Source organism: Mus caroli, unplaced genomic scaffold (assembly GCF_978045245.1).
Source record: "Mus caroli unplaced genomic scaffold, Mus_caroli_1 scaffold_16, whole genome shotgun sequence".
NCBI lineage: Eukaryota > Metazoa > Chordata > Mammalia > Rodentia > Muridae > Mus > Mus caroli.
Window position 1 is genome coordinate 3,824,410 of NW_028227271.1, and position 20,358 is coordinate 3,844,767.

Here is a 20,358-nt window from a genome sequence, read left to right on the forward strand (position 1 = left end):
TCTAGCATCGTATTAGGGTCTCAGCCCAGGCTCAGAAACAGTGGAGCCAAGCGACTATGACCCTTCTGCTGCCACATCTAAATTAATAAGGAAGTAAAATAAAAATCCAACATAAAACATCTTTTAATTAGTTTAGCAAAAAACAAAAACAAAAACAAAATCACTTGAGGCTGGAGAGCTGGCTCAGCAGTTGAGAGCACTGGGTGCTCTCCCAGAGGACCCGGGTTCAATTCCCAGCACCTTCGTGGGAGCTCACGACCATCTGTAACTCCAGCTTCAGGAGATCCAACGCCCTCACACAGACACACGCAGGAAAACCACCAAATCACATAAAATAAAAGTAAACAAATCATTAAAAAACGTTTTCAATTAAATTATAAACTGTTTATTGGCCTTTATACACATAAAGTACATAGTAAATGAATATTTTATACAAACCCTAGCAAAGTATTCCAAATATGGCATTATGAATCAGAGTCTAGTGAGAAAACATGGGGTTTGGTGCCAAAAGTCACAACTATGTACTTGTCACAATCCTTTTTGTTAAAAAAACAAAAACAAAAACAACCCAGTGTTGACATGGACGCACTAAAGTGAGCCATGCACACATGTTCTGTTGTAGACGCAGCAGGGGCGGGGTGACCCTCTGCCCCAAAGGTTCCTTATGTTACTCCTAGTAGGAGGACAGAACCTAGGGCTGTGAGGACCTGGCCAAGTACTATGTCCATATTAAACAGGCGGTTGATGTTTCCCTGTGATAAATAATGTGTCATCCACTCCTGGAAGAAGTTCGGGTTGCTGTAGATGCCGGGGAAATGTCTCCGCCCACAGCCGTGGCCATAACTGGTGATTCCCATGACGAAGTATCTGCTGTGTTCCGGTAGGTAGCACATTACTGGTCCCCCGCTGTCACCCTGCCAGAGGCCCCAACAGACTCTGGTTCTTTCTTATGCAATCACAGAGCCGAGACAACCGGGCCAAGCGGACACCTGCTCTGTGAATATCCCTTCTCGGCAGGTATGCCTCCAAGGACAGCACAGGTTATCTCTCTACACTTACAATCAGGATGAAGCACGGGGAAGGGGCACAGGGACCTGGTGTTTTGCTGGGATGGCTCCAGGCCACACACATTACTAAGATGCCCCCTTAACATGTTAATATAACATTTGGGAAATCAGGACAATATTTTCAGCCTAATATTCCAACTTATACAGGTGTGTCATCTGCTCAGATACAGCTGGGGGATCAATTCATCTGCATGGCTGCAAACTGGAATATACTATAAATGAAATTGTTTGGATCTCACAACACAGTTCTCAGGAGAAACATAATGTAGGAATAGAAAAAAAAAAAAAATAAAACAACTGACCATTAGCGTGTTTCCTTTGCTTTAGCATCGTGTGGAAAAGGCTCTGTTCAGATGTGAAAGTGCTTCAGTCTATGTGCCCACCCTTTGCTCCCTCGCCTTGTCCTCAGGTGTTGAGATTGGCTGATGCAGGCAGGTGTGAGGTAGGGGAGGCTGTCAACAGTGTTCTAAGTAACCAGCTTCCCACGGTTTCTACAGGACCCAAAAGTGCTGCTCATGAGTGCTGCTCCTGCCCTCAGAGCCACAAGGAGGCCCACGTCATTCTTTCCATGTCTGGAGGTTAAGGACCGGTTCTGAGTGTCACTGGGCAGGCACTCAATGGTTATTGAAGTAATTGTTTTTGATGGTTTTGTTTTCTCAGGGATGCAATTCATTTAAGCCAAATGTTAAACTGTTTCAGGCATAAAGATTTTTAAGGAAGAGACCACAGGAGACATACGCACAGGAAGAGAAGTTAGGGCACTTGTGTGGAGTGCAGAGCACCTATGTGCAGTGCAGGGCAGTGAGCTTGGAAGCAGCAACAGGCATACAGAGTCAACATGAGGGGGCTGACATGGCATGGTGCGATGCTTGGTGGAACAGTGTACACTTAGAACTGAAAGTTCCAGTTTCCCACATGGAGAGAGAAAGAGTCATACGAGATAAGGCCAGAAGGAAATTGGATTTCATAAAAACTGGAAACTTAAGGTCCAAATAATACTCTGTACAAAAACAAATAGCTGGGTGTAGGGTTCATGCCTTGAACCCCAGCACTTGGAGGCAGATGCAGCAGAGCTCTGAGTTCGGGCCAGCATGGACTACACAGTGAGACCTTGTCTCAAGCAACAAGCAAATAACAAATGAGGTCAGTGGCAAAACATTGCTAACATGCACAAGGCCCTGGCATTGCTCCCCAGCACAAAGCAACAATGGCCGGTCACAACAGCAGCAGCAGCAGCAACAAAACACAGTAGATGGAACAGGGGTGGGGTTGGGGGGCATAAAGCACACATGTAAAGCACATGTGTAGAGCTGGGTATTCAGAATCTGGGATGAGAGTGCTTGCTGCCTCAACTGTACACAAAGGAGAAGGTGAGTTTGCTGTAAGCAGCAGTGGCCTCTGTTTCCGGAGGGAGGGCGGGCACATGACAGGCAGTCTCTGTCCCCCCAGTTGTGAGACAGAATAATCCCTCCTCCTTTAGTGACCGCTCAGGACTACTGCACTCTCCAGTCTGGGCAACCCCAGACAGAATGAATGAGGCAGTCATGAAAGACCCCATGTTGATATTTCCAGAAATGCTGAGGATGGGGAGTCCGGCAGGTTAGTATCTGCCTAAGTGTAGAGAGGGGTGAGAGAGTGAGGCATGATCTCCCTTTGGGTGTGTGTGTGCACATATCCTATGGAGGCCACAGGATGATGTCCAGTATCTTCACATGTCATAAATGTCATGGCAAATGAGTAGCAGTCAGGGGACAGCCTCAGCTGTCAGGCTTCTGTCCCGAGGCAGGGTCTCTCTCTTGTTTTACTGCTGCCTACAAGGCCTGCAGGCTGCTGGGATTCCCATCTCTCTGCTTCCCATCTCCTACATTGGCCTTGGGATTAGAGGTGTGGGCCTTGCTCTGCTATTCCTGTCCTGCTGTATCTGTGCTCACATCCCCATGCTTGCATGGCTAGCACTAAAGGAGCCATGTCTCCAGCCCTGACACCCTACTCTTAGATTTCTTTTAGTGGTGACCAAAAAATGTACTGAAAGTAAACTTGAGGTGATGGCTCAACTTTAAAACCTCCACTGTGTTACACACTGCATTATGGCTCTGGGTGACAAAAAAAGGTGAGACAAAGGAGACTGGAGAGGTGGCTCAGGAGTTAAGAGCACTGGATGTCCTTCCAGAAGACCAGGGTTCAGTTCCCAGCACCCACAAGGCAGCTTGTTCACAACCATCTGTAACTCCAGTTCCAGGGGATTTGACACCCTCTTCTGGCCTCCTCAGGCACCACACACACACACACACACACACAAATCTAGGCAAGTCACCCAGAAAAATAAAATAAAATTATAAGCTAGGCAGTAGTGGCTCAAACCTTTAATCCCAGCACTTGGGAGGCAGAGGCAGGAAGATCTCTGAATTGAAAGCCAGACTGGTCTACAGAGCAAGTTCAGGGCAACCAGGGCTACACAGAGAAACCCTGCCTCAAAAACCACACACACACACGCACACACACACACACACGGGGGGGGGGGGTTGAGGGGGGAGGGAGGAGGAGGGAAAGGGAAGAGGGAGGGGAGGAAGGATTGCCTGGATTTGATTCTGATAGGGATAAAGAGCCAGGAAATCCAACCCAAAGTCTGGATTGTTGACATAGGAAAAAACAGAGTTTTGGATTAGGCCTGATAATTAACATTACCAGAGCAAAGGCCTTTGGGTTCTCCTAGCTTTAGAAAACATCTAAGTCTTTGGTCTTACCCTGCATGAGTCAAAGGTCCCATTTTCGTGACCTGCACAGAATGAAGTGTTGGGAACCATTCCACCGTAGCCCTGGTCAGAGTTACAAATCTCCCGAGAGATGAAGTGTACTTTCGCCTCTTGTAAAATGGTTGTGCCATTGCCTGTCAGCAGCAGAACAACAAAGCCCTTTAAGTTACAGCTTAACTGCAGGCAACTTTACAGTGCTTTAAAACCTTGGTACGAAGCCGGGCGTGGTGGCGCACGCCTTTAGTCCCAGCACTCGGGAGGCAGAGGCAGGCGGATTTCTGAGTTCGAGGCCAGCCTGGTCTACAAAGTGAGCTCCAGGACAGCCAGGGCTATACAGAGAAACCCTGTCTCAAAAAACCAAAAAATAAAAATAAAAATAAAACCTTGGTACGTAGTCCACATCTGCTGACCTACACATGTATTTTAGTATGCTGGAGGCTGAAGCAGGAGGATTGCTATTGGTTCAAGGATAGCCTAGGCCACAGAGTGAGACTCAGACTCAGAAAATAAAAATGGGACCAGTGCTGTGTGGAGCTCTGGCCGACTGACCATGCACAAAGCCCTGGGTTTTGGCCCTACGCTGTATGAACCATGGGTAAGTGATACATGTCTATGATCCCAGGACACAGGAAGGAGATGTAGATCATAAATTTAAGGTCATCCTCTCCTACATAGTGAGTTTAAGGACAGCCTGGGCTACATGAGACCTTCTTTTTAAAAATTAAGACCTCTGAAAAACTAGAGCATACACATTTAATGAGGGTCAACCAGTTTCCTTCCTGAAGACAGAGTGAACGGTTCCATTGACTGCTCTCTCTGTATCATTGAATCAAGGTGTTTCCCCCAATGCCCCTGACTGTTCAGAGCTTCTTATGTACATTCTGTCTATGGTTTGCCCATCTGAGGCCTTTCATTATATAAACGGGACTGTAGACTGTACTGCATTTTCTGACCCATTTATTTCAGGTAGGCTAATGTTATGTGTCAGTATCCTATTCTAGCCCCTGGCTTTTAAAATTATATCCCCTAATTTTTGCTAGTACATAGAATCAAACAGATCTGTATCTGTTTGTCTTATTCATGGCCATTTTACTAAACTCTATTCATTCAGGTTTCTCCACATCCTTGCCTAGACTTACTGTTGGCATCTGCGTTCTGCTTCGGCGAGGTAGGTTGATTTACAACCCACTCAGCTGTTGAGGTTGCTCACGGCTCTCACAGGGTCTCCGGAGCAAATGCTTTTCTCCTAGTCAAGAGCTCATCTCTCCATTTTCTGAGATGTGTCTTTTAAAGAGAATGCATTTTAAAGGTGTATTTTATGTGTATGGATGTTTTGCCTGCATGTATGTATGTATGTATGCATGCATGCATGTGTGCTTGGTGCCTGTGGAGTTCAGAAGAGAGCAATGTGACCCTAGAACTCAAGTTACAGATGGTTGTGAGCCACAGTGTGTGTTCTAGGAACTGAACCAGGTCCTCTGCAAGACCAGCAAGTGCTCTTAACCCCTGAATCATCCAAGGGCACACACACATTTTAAATTTTGGCAGACTTATATATCACATTTACACACACACACACACACACAGAGTGTGGACAGGGACAGCGCACACCCCCATCCGTGCACAGTGCTCAGGGTGGGACATTGGGTGTCCTGCTCTACTGCTCTGTATCTTGGTCCTTTGAGACTCACACTGCACCAGGGTTACACCTAGTCATGAACAATAAATGGTAATTGTCCTTATATTGTTACTTTATAATAACTGTCAACAACTCATTAAGATGGCCATGCTCCCTTTTGGTTAGTTAACTAGCTACTTAGTTTGATTTTGAGACAGTCTCTCTATGAAGCCTGGCTGGCCTGGCACTTATGTAGACCAGGCTGGCCTTGAACTCACACAGATCTACGTGCTTCTGCCTCTCAAGTGCTGGGATTCAAGAGCTGGCCAATTATCCATGCTTTTGGAGTTAGAACATGGCAAGGCTGGGATTTAGATCCTATGGTGATACTCTTTTCCTATATGATGCTATTTTCCTTATCTTCATTCAGAAGTGCTCAAGAAAAGGGCTGGAGAGATGGCTTAGTGGTTAAAAGCACTGACTGCTCTTCCAGAGGTCCTGAGTTCAATTCCCAGCAATCACATTGTGGCTTAGGATCCCCTATAAGGGCAAGACGCCCGAAAAGGACATCTGTTCCTCTCTTCTGGTGTGTGGGTATACATGCAGCAGACCACTTATACAATCAATCAATCAATCAACCAGTGGAAACATTTTTAAAAAGTGCTCAAGAAAAACAGCAATTTACAAAGTGTTTCCTAACATTCTCCCATTACTGTCTAAATAATCACAAATAAAAACTGGATGTGTGGCTGGGCGGTGGTGGCACACGCCTTTAATCCCAGCACTCGCATTCAGGACACAGAGGCAGGCGGATTTCTTAGTTCAAGGCCAGCCTGGTCTACAAAATGAGTTCCAGGACAGCCAGGGCTACACAGAGAAACCCTGTCTCGAAAAACCAAAAAAAAAAAAAAAAAAAAAAAAAAAGGATGTGTGGTCCACATCTGCCCAGGTTCACAGCCATGTCATTTGGGTGGTTTCTTTGAACTCCTGAGACCCAGCTGCCTCTGTCTCCCAGGTGCTGAGATTTAAGGTGTATACCAACATGCCTAGCCTCAGCCATCTTTGACAACATAGCTAGGCTAGGCTACAGGAGACCCTGTCTTAGAAAAGAAATCCATAACTACTTGCTGGGTCCACATGCAATGGAAAACAAGTCTTTGGTTTGGTTTGGTTTGGTTTGGTTTGGTTTGGTTTGGTTTGGTTTGGTTTTTCAAGACAGGGTTTCTCTGTATAGCCCTGGCTGTCCTGGAACTCACTCTGTAGACCACGCTGGTCTCGAACTCAGAAATCTGCCTGCCTCTGCCTCCCGAGTGCTGGGATTAAAGGCGTGCGCCACCATGTGTGGCTGGAAAACAAGTCTTAGTTCTTGCTCTAGTATGTTTCCAACTGATCCCCTCAAGAACCAGGTCAGTGCAGTATTAAATAACCGGGCTTCAGAATCACAGAGAGTCCTAACTGCTTCTGTTTTGAGGGGCATGGATGTAGTGTGGGGGGAGTGGGGGTAGGGAGGTAGTAGTCGAGACAGGATTTCAGGTAGCCTAGGCTGGCCTTGAGCTCATTCCACACATAGCTGAGGATGACCTGGAACTCCTGATCCTCTTGGCCCACTCTGGGATTATACACGTATGGCACTGTTTCTAGACTCTCAGCTTTTGGCATCCATAGCCTCTGTGCTGTGTCACACACCTAGACCAGCTGGAAGAATGGTCAAACAGAATGGAGGCGGCGGTGGGGGCAGTGGGGGCAGCATTTGCAACAGGGATGCTGAGGGAGCAGGCACCTGAGTCACTTGCCCAGAAGCTGCTGCTACCAAAGCCAGGGATTTTCTATTCTCCCTGCCAGGTGTATGGATTCATAGTTAGTGCCTGTGTGGGAGGGAGGAACCACAGGCAGTCATCCTGCCTGACCCTGCACAGGGCAATAGATGAAAAGAAAAGTAGACAGAATCCTTTCTGGTTTAAGTGTGAATTCTCTCATGGAGGCTGTGACCTGTATGGACACCAGATTGTCAGTCTCAGGTGTGAAATTTGTTCAAGTACGTTGGTGTGTATAACCAGGGTTCCTACTTCTGCTTGTGCAAGGAAATTTCTCTCTCCAAAAGGAAGAAAATACAAAGTAAAAATGTTCTTTGTCATAACAAAATAACTGATTTATAAGAATCAGTTGTTTAGCTCTGGGGTCAATAAAGAGGTAAAAGTAAAGAAAAAGTATAAAACAGGTCAGGGATAAAACCTATTGGTCGACTGCTCGCCTAGTGTGTGCACAGCCCTGGATCTGATCCTTCAACAGTCAACTAATCAATTAGTAGCTCGATGCACACAAGGACCTTTATGTGTAAATGACTCCCTCCCTCTACCAGCAACCAGGAAGGCATGCCAGTTGGATTCAGACTATAATTACCTTCTTCTTTGGTTCTTCCCCAGCCACTTATAAAACACGCTGTGTTTTGGTCCAGTTTTTGGAAAACACCAAAAGGTAGACAAATGGGCTGAATATAGTCATTATACCTCACAGCTCTCTTTAAACGGAACAGTGCGATATCATTTACGAACGTTTCCATAATGAAATCTGGTGGGATGATGATGGCTGTTATTCGTATATTCCTGCTGTGGTAGGGGCTCCGAGTGAGGTCATTGGTCCCCATCACCGCTCTCCACTTCAGAGGATCTCTGAAAGAAAGCAAATATTCTTCTTACCCAGAGGTCCACTTAAATAATTTTCCTTCATTTCCCCTAGATATCAGCCTGACAACAAAGTTGTAAGCGTATTTCCATGTGACGTAGAGTATAAAAATAAGAGCCCAAACTTCATGACGCAGCAGTGTGGAGAGAACTGAATGGGGCAGGATACTCAGACCGGACTCCAGCACATGAGAACTTCATGGCTGACTAGGATAGCATGAACTACTAGTGAATGGAGGGCTAAGTTACTCCATTCGTGGTTTTGAGACAACTACCTATTTGGAAAGAAAAGGTTAAATCCCTGAAATAACACAAACCACCAAAGTAAACCCCAAATGGATTAAAAACTTAAAGTTCTTTTCAATAAGAGGCGTTGTCTTTATGACAGGAAACATGATAGATCTGGAATCTGCTTTGAAATAATGGGAGGAGAAGATTAACCCTGCACAGTGCAGGCTCAGCACCCATGAGGCATGGATGGGAGAGAGCCAGAGGGGTGCACGAGTGAATGCATTACATACATGTATAAAAATGTCATGCCATGCTTAATTAATACACACTGATAAAGATTGTTAAAAGATGTAAGTTTAAAACTTGAAGCTATGTGATTAGCATGTGAGAAAATAAGTCCTCTCCTTTTATAATTTAAGATTTAAAAATAAACTGTCTGTGTTCTGTCTGCAGCTATATCTGTGCACCATGTGTGTGCCTGATGCCCAAGAATGCCAGACGAGGACATGAGATGCCCTGAAGCAGGCGTCTCAGGGAACTGTAAGCTGCCGATCCAAAGCTGGTCCTCGGTTAGAGTAGCCAGCGCTTTTAACCACAGAGCCATCTCTCAGGCCCCTCATTTTTGGAAATACACTAGAATAAAACATATGGATCTTAGCACTAGAATTTTTAAAAATTAAACTAAAAAGAAGACAGGTGAATATAGGACTCTAACATGAGACAGGATTTGTTTTTTGTTGTTGTTGTTGTTGTTTGGTTGTTCGGTTTTTGGGCTTGGTATTTTTTTGTATCAGTTTGATTTGGTTTTTGAGACAAAGTTTTACTAGTTGTCTCGCTGATGGGATAAACTACCCCAATAAAACCAATGGAAGGGAGAAGGCTTTATTCTGGTTCCCAGTCGTAGTTCATCACGGCAGAGAAAGCAAGGAGGCAGGAGCTTCAGGAGGCTAGACACGCTTGTCAGGAAGGGAGCAGAGGGAGGCAGATGGCCAGCCAGCGCTTAGCTCCATTCTCCTTTTCACTCAGTCTAAGAAAGAAAAGTCACCTCCCTCAGGGTGGATCCCAATTCAACTAACCTAATCTAGATAATCCCACAGAGGCATGAAATTATACCACAGTTATAAAAGAAAATAAACAGATAAATGAGAAATGATAATGGGCGTCAGCTCCATCCCTCCACACACACTCTTTTCAGTGTTATATGCATGGCTGAAAATAGTAGCTCCATACTTACCTGGCACGGGTGAAGCCTTGGGTTCAGCTCCCAGGACCACAGAATAGCAAAAATCCTCTGCCTTTTGCTAGAAGTGTACATTGGTGCTTAGAGGAAAATACTTATATGCTTGTACAAGATCTACCCACTTTGTCATCAAGGTGCCCTGATTTAATTAATATACATGATCCAAACCCTTTGGAGTTCAGTGGGACAGGGATGGACCCTTGACCAAAGGATGGTTCATTAACAAACTGCACAATGTTGCTTTCAAATAAAGTGAAAAGCAAGGCTGAGCCGATCTGATAATCCATCATAAAAGTTGATGAGAAAGTTAATTAGCAAAGAGTCATATATAGAATAAAGTGCCATCCTGCCATCCCCCCCTACCCCAGCTCACGAGCATCTTAGAAGAGATGATTCTGAGCTGGAGAGCTGGCTGGTGTCAAGAGCATTACTGCTCTTGCAGAGGACTTGGGCTCTCCTCCAGCATCCTTGTGATGCTCACAGCCATCTATAATTCCAGATGCCCTCTCTGGCTTCCCTGGGCACCAGGGATGCACACGGTGGACATACAAACATACATACATACCACTCACATGCATAAAAAAGAAACTGTTTGGGGGCTGGCGAGATGGCTTAGTGGTTAAGAGCGCCGACTGCTCTTCTGAAGGTCCCGAGTTCAAATCCCAGCAACCACATGGTGGCTCACAACCATCCATAACAAAAGCTGATGCCCTCTTCTGGAGTGTCTGAGGACAGCTACAGTGTACTTACATAGAATAAATAAATAAATCTTTAAAAAAAAAACTGTTTTAGAAAAAGCAAAGAGACACTTTAGGAAAGTCTGTCATAATTGCCCTATACTGTATAACCACTAGGATGGAAACTGAGAATTCTCCATCCATGTGCCACAGAGGCAGCTTTGGAAATGATGTTTTGGTCACAGAAATCACATGAAAGTGGGATTGTGGGCTGGTGAGATGGCTCAGCAGGTAAAAGCACCCGACTGCTCTTCTGAAGGTCCTGAGTTCAAATCCCAGCAACCACATGGTGGCTCACAACCATCCGTAATGAGATCTGACTCCCTCTTCTGGAGTGTCTGAAGACAGCTACAGTGTACTTACATAGAATAAATAAATAAATCTTTAAAAAAAATTAAAAAAAGAAAAAAAAGAAAGTGGGATTGTGAGCCGGGCGTTGGTGGCGCACGCCTTTAATCCCAGCACTCGGGAGGCAGAGGCAGGTGGATTTCTGAGTTCGAGGCCAGCCTGGTCTACAGAGTGAGTTCCAGGACAGCCAGAGCTACACAGAGAAACCCTGTCTCGAAAAAACCGAAAAAACCAAAAAAAAAAAAAACAACAACAAAAAAAAGAAAGTGGGATTGTATGACTCTAAGCAAATGAAGCCAAAGAGTCTCTGACAGACCTCAAATAGTAAAGATTAACCCCGAACTGCCTTAACACAACCCATGAACAACGGATGTTTTTACATATACAAAGAGAATATGAATATATATGCATATATATGTAGAATATATATATATATATATATCTCCTAAAGTCAGGACCATTTCAAACTATTCTTGAGAGAAGAAAATGAGAGTTGTATTATGAATACATACCTAGCCTCTTTTGTGCAGTGAGCAGCTGTGAGGACCCACCTGTCTCTCACTAGGGCGCCACCACATACATGCATAAGAATATCGCCATCTTGAACCTGCAGGCTAACCTGCCATGGCCACGCACCAGTGTCAGCTTGAGTACCTCCTATAATCCGAGACCCTTCCACTGCACCTCTAAGTGGTGCTATTCCACAATCTAAAAACAAAGCAATACATTATTTGGAATCAACATCTATGTTTTGTGTTACTTCCTAGCCTGAATACATTAGCACAATCCTTTCCATTCTTATGTAGACATTGATGAGGCAAGCTGAAATTTTGAATGGCGAAGAAATTTAAACATGCCATATTTGATTACTAAGACACAAAATCAACATAATTTATTAATAACTCTATGGCCCAAGAATATAAAAGTTTCACTAGCTAAGTCCTATGTTCTTTCCTTTGTGAAATAGTGATTAAGCGTCTAAGATCTGGGCTGGAGAGATGACTCAGCAGGTGAGAGCACTGACTGCTCCTCCAGAGGTCCTGAGTTCAATTCCCAGCAATCACATGGTGGCTCATAACCATCTGTAATGGGATCATCATGATGCCCTCTTCTGGTGTGTCTGAAGACAGCTACAGTGTACTCACATACATGAAATAAATAAACTTAAAAAAGTCTAAAATCTAGCCAGCATGCTAGTATACACTAGGTTTCTTTGTTTCTGTTTTCGAGACAAGAGTTTCTGTGTAGCTCTCTGGCTGTCTCAGAACTTTGTAGACAAGGCTGGCCTTGATTGCCTTCCTCTGGCTGCAGAGCCCTGGGATCAAAGGTGTGTGCTAACACCACTCACTAGTAATAAATACGTGAAATCCCAGCATTCAAGAGGATCAGACAGCAAGCAACATCACAAATTCCAAGCCAGCCTGGACTGTATAGTGAGACCTGATCTCAAAAGCTTGTGTGCATTCCCGCGACCACATGTGTCTGGGATATAGCTCAATAATAAGGGTGTGTAGGAAGAATGTATATAAATCACCAATCTCTGGCATAAAACAAACAAAAGTTACAATTGCTAAATCCAGAACTGCAAGCTGTAGCCATCATTCTTGCCATTTAACCCGCTGAATTATTATTATTCTCCACTGCATTCTGAGAAGGTCGCCTAACAGCCCTTTGAGCCATGAACGTCAATAAGTCTGTCTAGAAAATAAGTGCGGAGCATTTTTGAGGTATCACTGACATGGCTACCAATGGTCTAGGAACAGCTGAGTGACTGAGGTGGGGACAGCGGGCAAGGTCCCCGTGTGCTGGGGCTGTAGGGCCGCGCATGACCAGATACTGCCCTTCGTGACCGGCTGCTCCGCTTCCGGCGGCCCAGGCACAGTGGCCTGTCCTGGCGCCGGGCCGGGGCCCTCCCTGAGGGACAGCAAGTGCAGCTCAGAGTACGCGAGGGCGCCGCCCAGGCACAGCAGCGCGGCGCTCAGCGCCCTTGACGCCATGGCGGCTGCAGGCTCCAAGATGGCGGCGGCAGCAAGGCCCGCGCGGTGCCTGCTGGTCCTCCGCTGCTTCCCGCCTTCGCTCAGCCGGAAGTCGCCCAGCAGAGGACTTCCGGGATGTCGCAGGCTCCGGTGGGAGAGAAGGCCTCCCCACACGCAGGGCTGTGAGCACCTCAGGGTAGGAAGTCGGGCGTGAGAGGGAGGTCTCAATGGCGTCAGGTGGGAGCCCTGGCCTCACAAGTTTGCCCACCGGGCCTGGAAGGAGGGAGGGCGCCTGCTGCAGAAGATGTCCTCACATGGGCACAGGCGCCGTGGCTCGCCACGCATGCTCACCTACGTCGTACACTCACCCACGGATGCCCACAATCATAAATAGATATTTAATACAGAAAATCATGCAAGCCTTTAATCCCAGCACTCAGGAGGCTGAGGCAGGGGCATCTCTGAGTTTGAGGCCAGCCTGGGCTACACAGAGAAACCCCCGGCTCTAAAAACAAACAAGCAAATAAATAGATATAGAGAGATTAAAAAAAAAAAAAACCTTTGATGTGAAGGTTGCCTACATATAAATGGTATCCCCTTTATGTGGGACTCTTTCAAACAAAAATGTTAAAAACGGCCTGAGCATCTGTGGCCATTTTTTGTTTCCTAGCTGTTGTAAGGGTCCAAAAAATCGCTGAAGGAAGACCCCAAACTCAGATCGTATGCAAAAACGAAGAGTGCTTATTCTGCAGAAGCAACCAGCATGCAGGGCCCCACCATTCTTTGAAATGTTGACGCCAGACAAAGGCACGCAGGCCCTCTTATAGGGAACCAGAGGAACTTTCTAGAAGAATTAGGTAATCTAAAGTTTTATTCTGGATTTTATAATCTGTTCCTAGAACTATTTTTTTTTTTTTTTTTTTTTTTTTTTTTTTTTTGGTTTTTCGAGACAGGGTTTCTCTGTGTAGCTCTGGCTGTCCTGGAACTCACTTTGTAGACCAGGCTGGCCTCGAACTCAGAAATCCGCCTGCCTCTGCCTCCCGAGTGCTGGGATTAAAGGTGTGTGCCACCACGCCCGGCACGAACTATTTTATTTTATTCTGGATTTTATGATCTGTTCATATGACCTAGTTTCTGGGACTTATTCCTGAAGCTGGTGCCTTATGGCCTTTTTTTTTTTTTTTTTTTAATAAGGCCTGGTCCACAAAATGGAGCAAATGGGGTTTATAGTCTCCTTTCACTGTAAACCTTGGAGTTTCTAGAAATCTCGAAACAGACTTCATTTACACGGAAAGCCATGTCTTAACCCTCTTGTGCAGCTCTTCTGACCCATAGCTTATTTTTCTTTTCAGTTTTATTTTGATTGTATTTGAATGTTTGCTTTTGTGTATGTACGTAGACCTGGACTTAGAGATGATTATGAGCCACCATGTGGGTGCTGGGTACTGAACCTAGCTCTTCTAGAAGAACAGCCAGTGCTTTTAACTCCTGAGCCCTCTCTCCACTCCCATGCTTGAAAGAAAGAAAGAAAAAAGGAAAAAGAAATGCATTTTATTTTGTGAGTGTGCCTGGGTGAACATATGCACACCTCAGAGTGTGTGTGGAGAGCAGACAATAGCTATCAGGAATTGGCTGGCTTTCATCATATGGGCCCTGGGGATTAAACTCGGTCAAGCTTGGTGACAAGTACTTCTCCCCCAGAGCCACGTTGAGGACTGGGCCATAGTTCTGTTTTATCAGATTAGAATCCTAACCAAAATACCTTTGGAGCCACCCTATAGTTTCACGTATTAAAGTGGGGAGGAACTTCATGGCAACCCTTTGAGATAAAACACTTACCACAATTGTTCAGATAATTAACCACTGCTAAGACATTTACATGTGATCTTTGAGAAGCCCACATCGCAACCTCTCTGTGTCCTACTCTTTCCCTCTGCCTTTCTACCAACTCCTGTGCTTAAGGTTTTTTTGGTTTTGGTTTTGGTTTTGGTTTTTTGAGACAGCGTTTCTCTGTGTAGCCCTGGCTGTCCTGGAACTCACTCTGTAGACCAGGCTGGCCACAAACTCAGAAATCTGCCTGCCTCTGCCTCCCAAGTGCTGGGATTAAAGGCGTGCGCCACCACTGCCCGGCTGTGCTTAAGTTTTTTAAAAATTATTTTTAATGTGTGTATACATAGTGGTGTGCTTGCTGTATGTGCACCTGGTTCGTGCAGTGCCATAGAAGCCATAAGAGGGTGCCAGACTCCCTGGATTAAGAGCAGCAAGTGCTCTTAATCACCCAACCATCTCTCCAGCCCTCTCATGCTTAAATTTATGTTAGAAATCTAATTTTATTTTATTTTATTTTATTGAGACAGGGTCTCACTATGTAGCCCAGGCTGGTCTGGAACTTGTCAGGCCACAGATGTAAGTCACCTGTCTTTGTTTCCCAAGTGTTTGGATTAAAGGCATGTAACACTATACCCAGCAGAAATCTCTGTAATAAGTTCCAGCCCTGTTTCATACTGGCTGATCCCAAAGTTCTTCCCTAGGGTAAATTCAAGGACACAGCTTTACCCTAATGGAGAGCCCTGAAGGACAGGAACCTCTCAGTTGGCTAGCGCAGTGCTCTGAGAATCCCTGAAGGAAGAGGGACCTCTAGGGCAGCTTGCTCAGTGCTAGGTTCTGTCTCCTGCTGTATTGCAGCTGACATGGCTGACTGAGCTGATAAAATCCTGGTTAAGGATCTCCTCTTCCTCCCCCAAGCTTCCTTAGGCACCCTTTGCAAGACAAAAGAAAGTTCCACAAACCTCGCAGAAGCTGCTCTGAGTTTAGTTCCTCTGCCCTGAGGACAGATTTCAGAACTTTTAAGTTTCTTTGCAATATTCGACTATAACTACAAACTAACTTGGGAAAGCAAAACCCAATTTCAAAACAATTTATCACCTTAGAATCAACATTAAAACTTCACTACCACATTGTGAGATTTGGCTGCCAATTTATACCTATGAATGCATGACAGTGCAAGCTTTAATGCTTCATTAAAGAGACATTGCTTTAAATCTTATCTTAATTCTACTTTCTAGGATAAAAATCACATTAAATATTATCTCAGTTAGAAGTATCCTTAGAGGCCTAGTGTTTTGGCCTGCTTTATGCCACGTGTTTGAAAGACTCCTGAGTTGCCAATTTAAGGCTAACCTTCTGTTACCAATGTAACAATTATTTAATCCTAACCAATAACTTATTAGCTGATGATACTCTTGTGAACATGCAGAACACATTACCAGTAAAAAAAAAAAAAAAAAAAAAAAAAAAAAAAAAAAAAAAACAAATGAAGTGACTACACTTAGACCAATCAGAGAGTTTTAATTTTTCTAGCTATAATTATAAAATAAAAAGCACTTTGTCATTAGCTAAACGCAATAATCACGATTTCAGAGAACTTTCTTAGGAAAAAACCGTCTATCAGCTTTTTCGCCCCAAAACCATGAGGCTGCAGACTCCCTTTCTTAAAAAACAGTTTTTCCAGCAGGGGCCCTTCTTTGTGCCTGATCCTGGCTAAAGCGTGTGGCCTCTCTCTTGCTAAACCGGCAGATTAAAGTTTTAGCCATCTTTATTTTCCAACATGAAACACAGCACATTCAGTCATTCAGACGACTAGACATGAACACAGATGAATTGAACACGTGAACAGACAGGTGCACCAGACATTAGACGTTAGACAACACAAAGGGAACAGAGAACTTATGCTGTGAGGGCTAGAGGGAAAAAGGCAGGGCGTCCTCCAAGATTTCTCTCTGCTTCTGGGAGAATTTCAAAATCAATTTTCCTCCCACCTGATGCAGTTCTCAACTGCAGCCAATCTGCCTGATTATTCAATCCAAACCCTTTTATTTCTCTCGCCTAAAAAGCAGCTTCAGGAAGCTGCGGCCGACTGCCTGTTACGTTCCTAGATCCTGAGATCACTGCTGAACTTGAGCGGAGCGGATCCAGCGCGGGTCAGTGCTGTTCCAGCTCAGACGGTACCACACCTCAGCAACCTTTTGCCCATTGCTTCTCCGTGTTCTGGTACGAATTTTCTAATTCTTTTCTATCTGTGGAGCTCCATAACAGCAGTGTTTCTTCCAGCGTCTTCTGCAATTCTCAGGTCCCGCGTTGGTTCACCAAATTGTTGGGGCCGTCCTGCGGCTCTCATGTCTGGATTCGAGCCTGGGAGGTAGCCTGGAGCTGAAAGAAAAGAGGGAACCTAGGCGGGTCGAGAAATAATGGAACCAAGACATGCTAGCCTGCTCAAGGTTCAAATGTTTAATGGCGGACACGCTGTATAAAGGAGGGGGAGGCCCATTACCGCCAATTCATCCTTGGAGCCCAGCTGCAGGTGACCATGTGCAGGATAGGGTGTAGTCTCCGGAATAGCTAGGCGGCCTCCCAGCAGGTAGCAGCTACAGTGGCTGAACTATAGAGTGATCTAGGGAGGCAGGCTCCACCTTAGGTAATCTCCTTAGAGGCAGCAAAGTCGAGGTCTGGGTCAGCCAGCTTCAGGTTAAGGGAGAGGTTACAGGCTTATTTTACTTACAACTCATCAGTCTGTCATGGAAGGAAGTCCGGACGGGAACTCACACTGTTGTGCCAGGGAAGTGTTAGTGATCCCCCCAAAACCAGTCAGGAACCAATCTGATGTAAGTCACAGCAGGGTCTTTATTCTATTTGAGCTAGCTCCCCACCCCACCCCCCATGTCACGCAGAATAGTTTTGGTAGTGGTGGAGCCCCGAATGTCTACTGGGGCAAGGCTTTATAGTAAGCAGCAAGCAGAGAATACGTGTGCAAGCATCTAATTGGAAAGCTACTCTGGCCTTTAACATAATTGGCTGGTGTTGGGAGTCATATTATAAACTTAACTTCTGCTCCCCTCTGCATTGTTAGGCAAGGGGTGGGCTTGTAACCTGGGGGTGCAGGTTTGTTGCGGGAATAACCTCGAGACACTGATCTTGTTGAGGATGTAACCTGGAAACTTTGCTTTTGTTGGGGATTAGCCTAGAGACTGGAGCTAGGCTCAGGTTTTATTGAGGGGCAACTTGGAAACTAATGCTAAGTACCAGCCTGTCAGTTTACCTGAGTTCAAATTTAGGTCAGGTTCTCTAAAATGGAGTCTGAACTTAAAAGCTTTGGCATCTCAACACAAGGCAGGAACCTGGAGGCAGGAGCTGATACACAGGCTATCACAGGGGCATTGCTCACCAGCTTGTTCCTTGTGGCTTGCTCAGCCTGCTTTATTAATATAGAACCCAGGATCACCAGCCTACGAGTGTCACCACCCTCAGTGGGCTGGGCCCTCCCCCATCAATCACTGATTAAGAAAATGCCCTGCAGGCTTGCCTACAGCTTGATGTTTTAGAGGCATTTTCTCATTTGAGGCTCCCTCTTCTCAGATGACTGTAGCCTGTGTCAAGTTGACAGAAAACTGTCCAGCACAAATGTGCACAAAATGTGAGCCTAAATGGAACTGTGATTGAACCTGTTCTTGTTACTGCCTGACCGGCTGCAGTTTTTAAATAAATAAATAGATGGATAGATAGATAAGGTAAGTTTAAAAAATTAAACATAAAGCAAATAACATCTGGTCTGGGGGGCTGGAGAGAGGGCTCACAGTTAAGAGCACTGACTGCTCTTCCAAAAGTTCTGAGTTCAATTCCCAGCAACCACATGGTGGTTCACAGCCATCTGTAATGGGATCTGATGCCCTCTTCTGGTGTGTGTCTGAAGACAGCTACAGTGTACTCACATATAACAAATATATAAATCTTTGGGCCAGAGTGAGCGGATCTGAGAAAGAAGAAACAAAATAAAACAGCTAAACACCAACAAACAAAGAAAAAAGACCCCTGGCCCCTGGCCTCTGGAATGTACTTTCAGGAGACCTACTAGATGTCCTCAATGGTGTCACTACATGTAGACTGTGGCAGGTTGTCCCTCTTCACTGCAAGGCACCTGCCTGCTGGTCCTACCAAGTTATTCAGTTAGTGATCAGTTTATAACTTGATTTTGTTCTATGATTGCAACAATTCATGTCATTCAGGTCAACCTGAACTCAATTTCCCCAGCCAAAGCCACTCATGCTTGGCTCAGAGTAAAGGTTAACTCTGGAAAGTTGCAAGAGGCACAGAAAAGAAAATCTTATGAGAAAAGATTTATATGTAATTAGGTTGATACAAGAAAGTATCCTTATGTTGTTTTCTAATGATTTTTAAGTTGTGAGCTGCCTGACAGGAGTGATGGGAACCAAATGAGGTCTGCTGCAAGAGCAGTGCACACTCACTGCTGAGCCAGCCTTCCATCCCAGACAGGACAGGGATTTAGTGTTTTATGCTGCCTGCTAATCTTGTCATCCTTTTAACCAAACCAGACCTTTTTAAAATCAGATTTAAAATAATAAAAATAATGAGTTAACACACATAATTAAAAACGCTAAAAATAAATCTTATAGAAGAAGAGCTAGGTGAGTTTTTGAGAAATAAGACCCCAATTATGTAATAAATTCAAGAGAGCAGGGGACTGATGGAGTTTTATTCAATGATCCTGTGGAACCAGGAGTTGGCCTAAACAGAACTGGCTAACTTGGCTTCAAACCGTGCAGTTTCTGTCTTTGGTTTTGTTTTTTTGAGACAGTGTCTTACTATGTAGCACTGGCTTTTCTGGGTCTCTCTCTGTTGACCAGGCTAGCCCTGTACTCAGAGATCCACTTGTGTCTGCCTCTGGAATGCTGGGATTAAAGGCCTGAGCCACCATGGCTGGCTTTCACTCCTGCCCTCTCTTCCCCAAACACTTCATACTTCAAAGAGTTATAGACTCCCCATCTAGCATGGCCGCTTCACCAAAGCCAGCATCTATCCTGCTGGTGCTTGGGACCCACCCCCTCCTTCCCACATACACAGGCTCAGTCATTAGCACGTACAACTTTTCAGCTGTAAGAAAAACTAAAAGTAACCAGGGAAGAGGACCTCGGCTTCTAGGAAAGGCGTGCCACATGCCTACTGCTCATCCGTGACTCCAATACAGAATCCACCACATTGTTGAGTGGCAAACAGCTGGAACCTTTTCTTGATAATGGTTGGAAGCAGAGGGCCCAGTTCAGTGTGGTAGGTGGCCCATCCTGGGCAGGTGGTTCTGGATTCTGTAAGAAAACTGGCTGAGCAAAGCCAGGAAGCAGGGCCCTTCCATGCTGTCTGCATTAGTTCCTGTCCTGACTGCCCTCAGTGATACATTGTGACCGGAGAGTCTGCAAATCAGCTGAGGTAAAGCCTTTCCTCAGTTGCTTTGGGTGACAGTGTTTTACCTCCACAATGCAAACCCTGAGACAGTTGGCCTTGCTACATACTGCAGGCCAGCCTGTGCTAAGAGGTGAAGCAATAGAATCTAGTCTTGATTTACATTAGCTGAATATAAATACGGTTCTCTTCATAGACTTCTATTGGACAGAACAACATATCATTCACTTTTCTGTGTTTTTGAACTGTATTCATTTTCTGAGTGGACCAAGTTAAAAAAAAAAAAAAGGAGGTATTTTGTATCTGTTCTATTGGAGGGAGCACAGAGCTGAGTCAGGACATAAGTATCTGAGAGGGCTGTGTCAAGAGAGCGTGTGCACGCACAAACTCTCTCTCTCTCTCTCTCTCTCTCTCTCTCTCTCTCTCTCTCTCTCTCTCTCTCTCTCTCTCTCGTGTGTG

At 45.2% G+C, this 20,358-nt stretch overlaps 1 protein-coding gene across 1 annotated transcript; it reads right to left on the reverse strand.

The window, feature by feature from the left end:
* Positions 1-398: 398 nt before the first annotated feature.
* On the reverse strand, positions 399-12,728 carry Tmprss12 (transmembrane serine protease 12). Its single transcript, XM_085831604.1, has 5 exons — positions 12,513-12,728; positions 11,188-11,383; positions 7,839-8,107; positions 3,812-3,954; positions 399-914 (listed from the first exon to the last, which is right to left on the reverse strand). Exons 1-5 carry the CDS (start codon positions 12,670-12,672, stop codon positions 663-665), a joined length of 1,020 nt encoding a protein of 339 aa, XP_085687730.1. The 5' UTR covers positions 12,673-12,728; the 3' UTR covers positions 399-662.
* Positions 12,729-20,358: the final 7,630 nt, after the last annotated feature.

Coding starts and splice junctions, on each gene's coding strand:
- Tmprss12 (XM_085831604.1), bottom strand. CDS start 12,672: ATGGCGTCAAGGGCGCTGAGCGCCGCGCTGCTGTGCCTGGGCGGCGCC. Junction 3,955..7,838: donor GGGAAGAACCAAAGAAGAAG/GTAATTATAGTC, acceptor TGCTGCTGACAG/GCAATGGCACAACCATTTTA. Junction 915..3,811: donor GGACCTTTGACTCATGCAGG/GTAAGACCAAAG, acceptor GGCCTCTGGCAG/GGTGACAGCGGGGGACCAGT.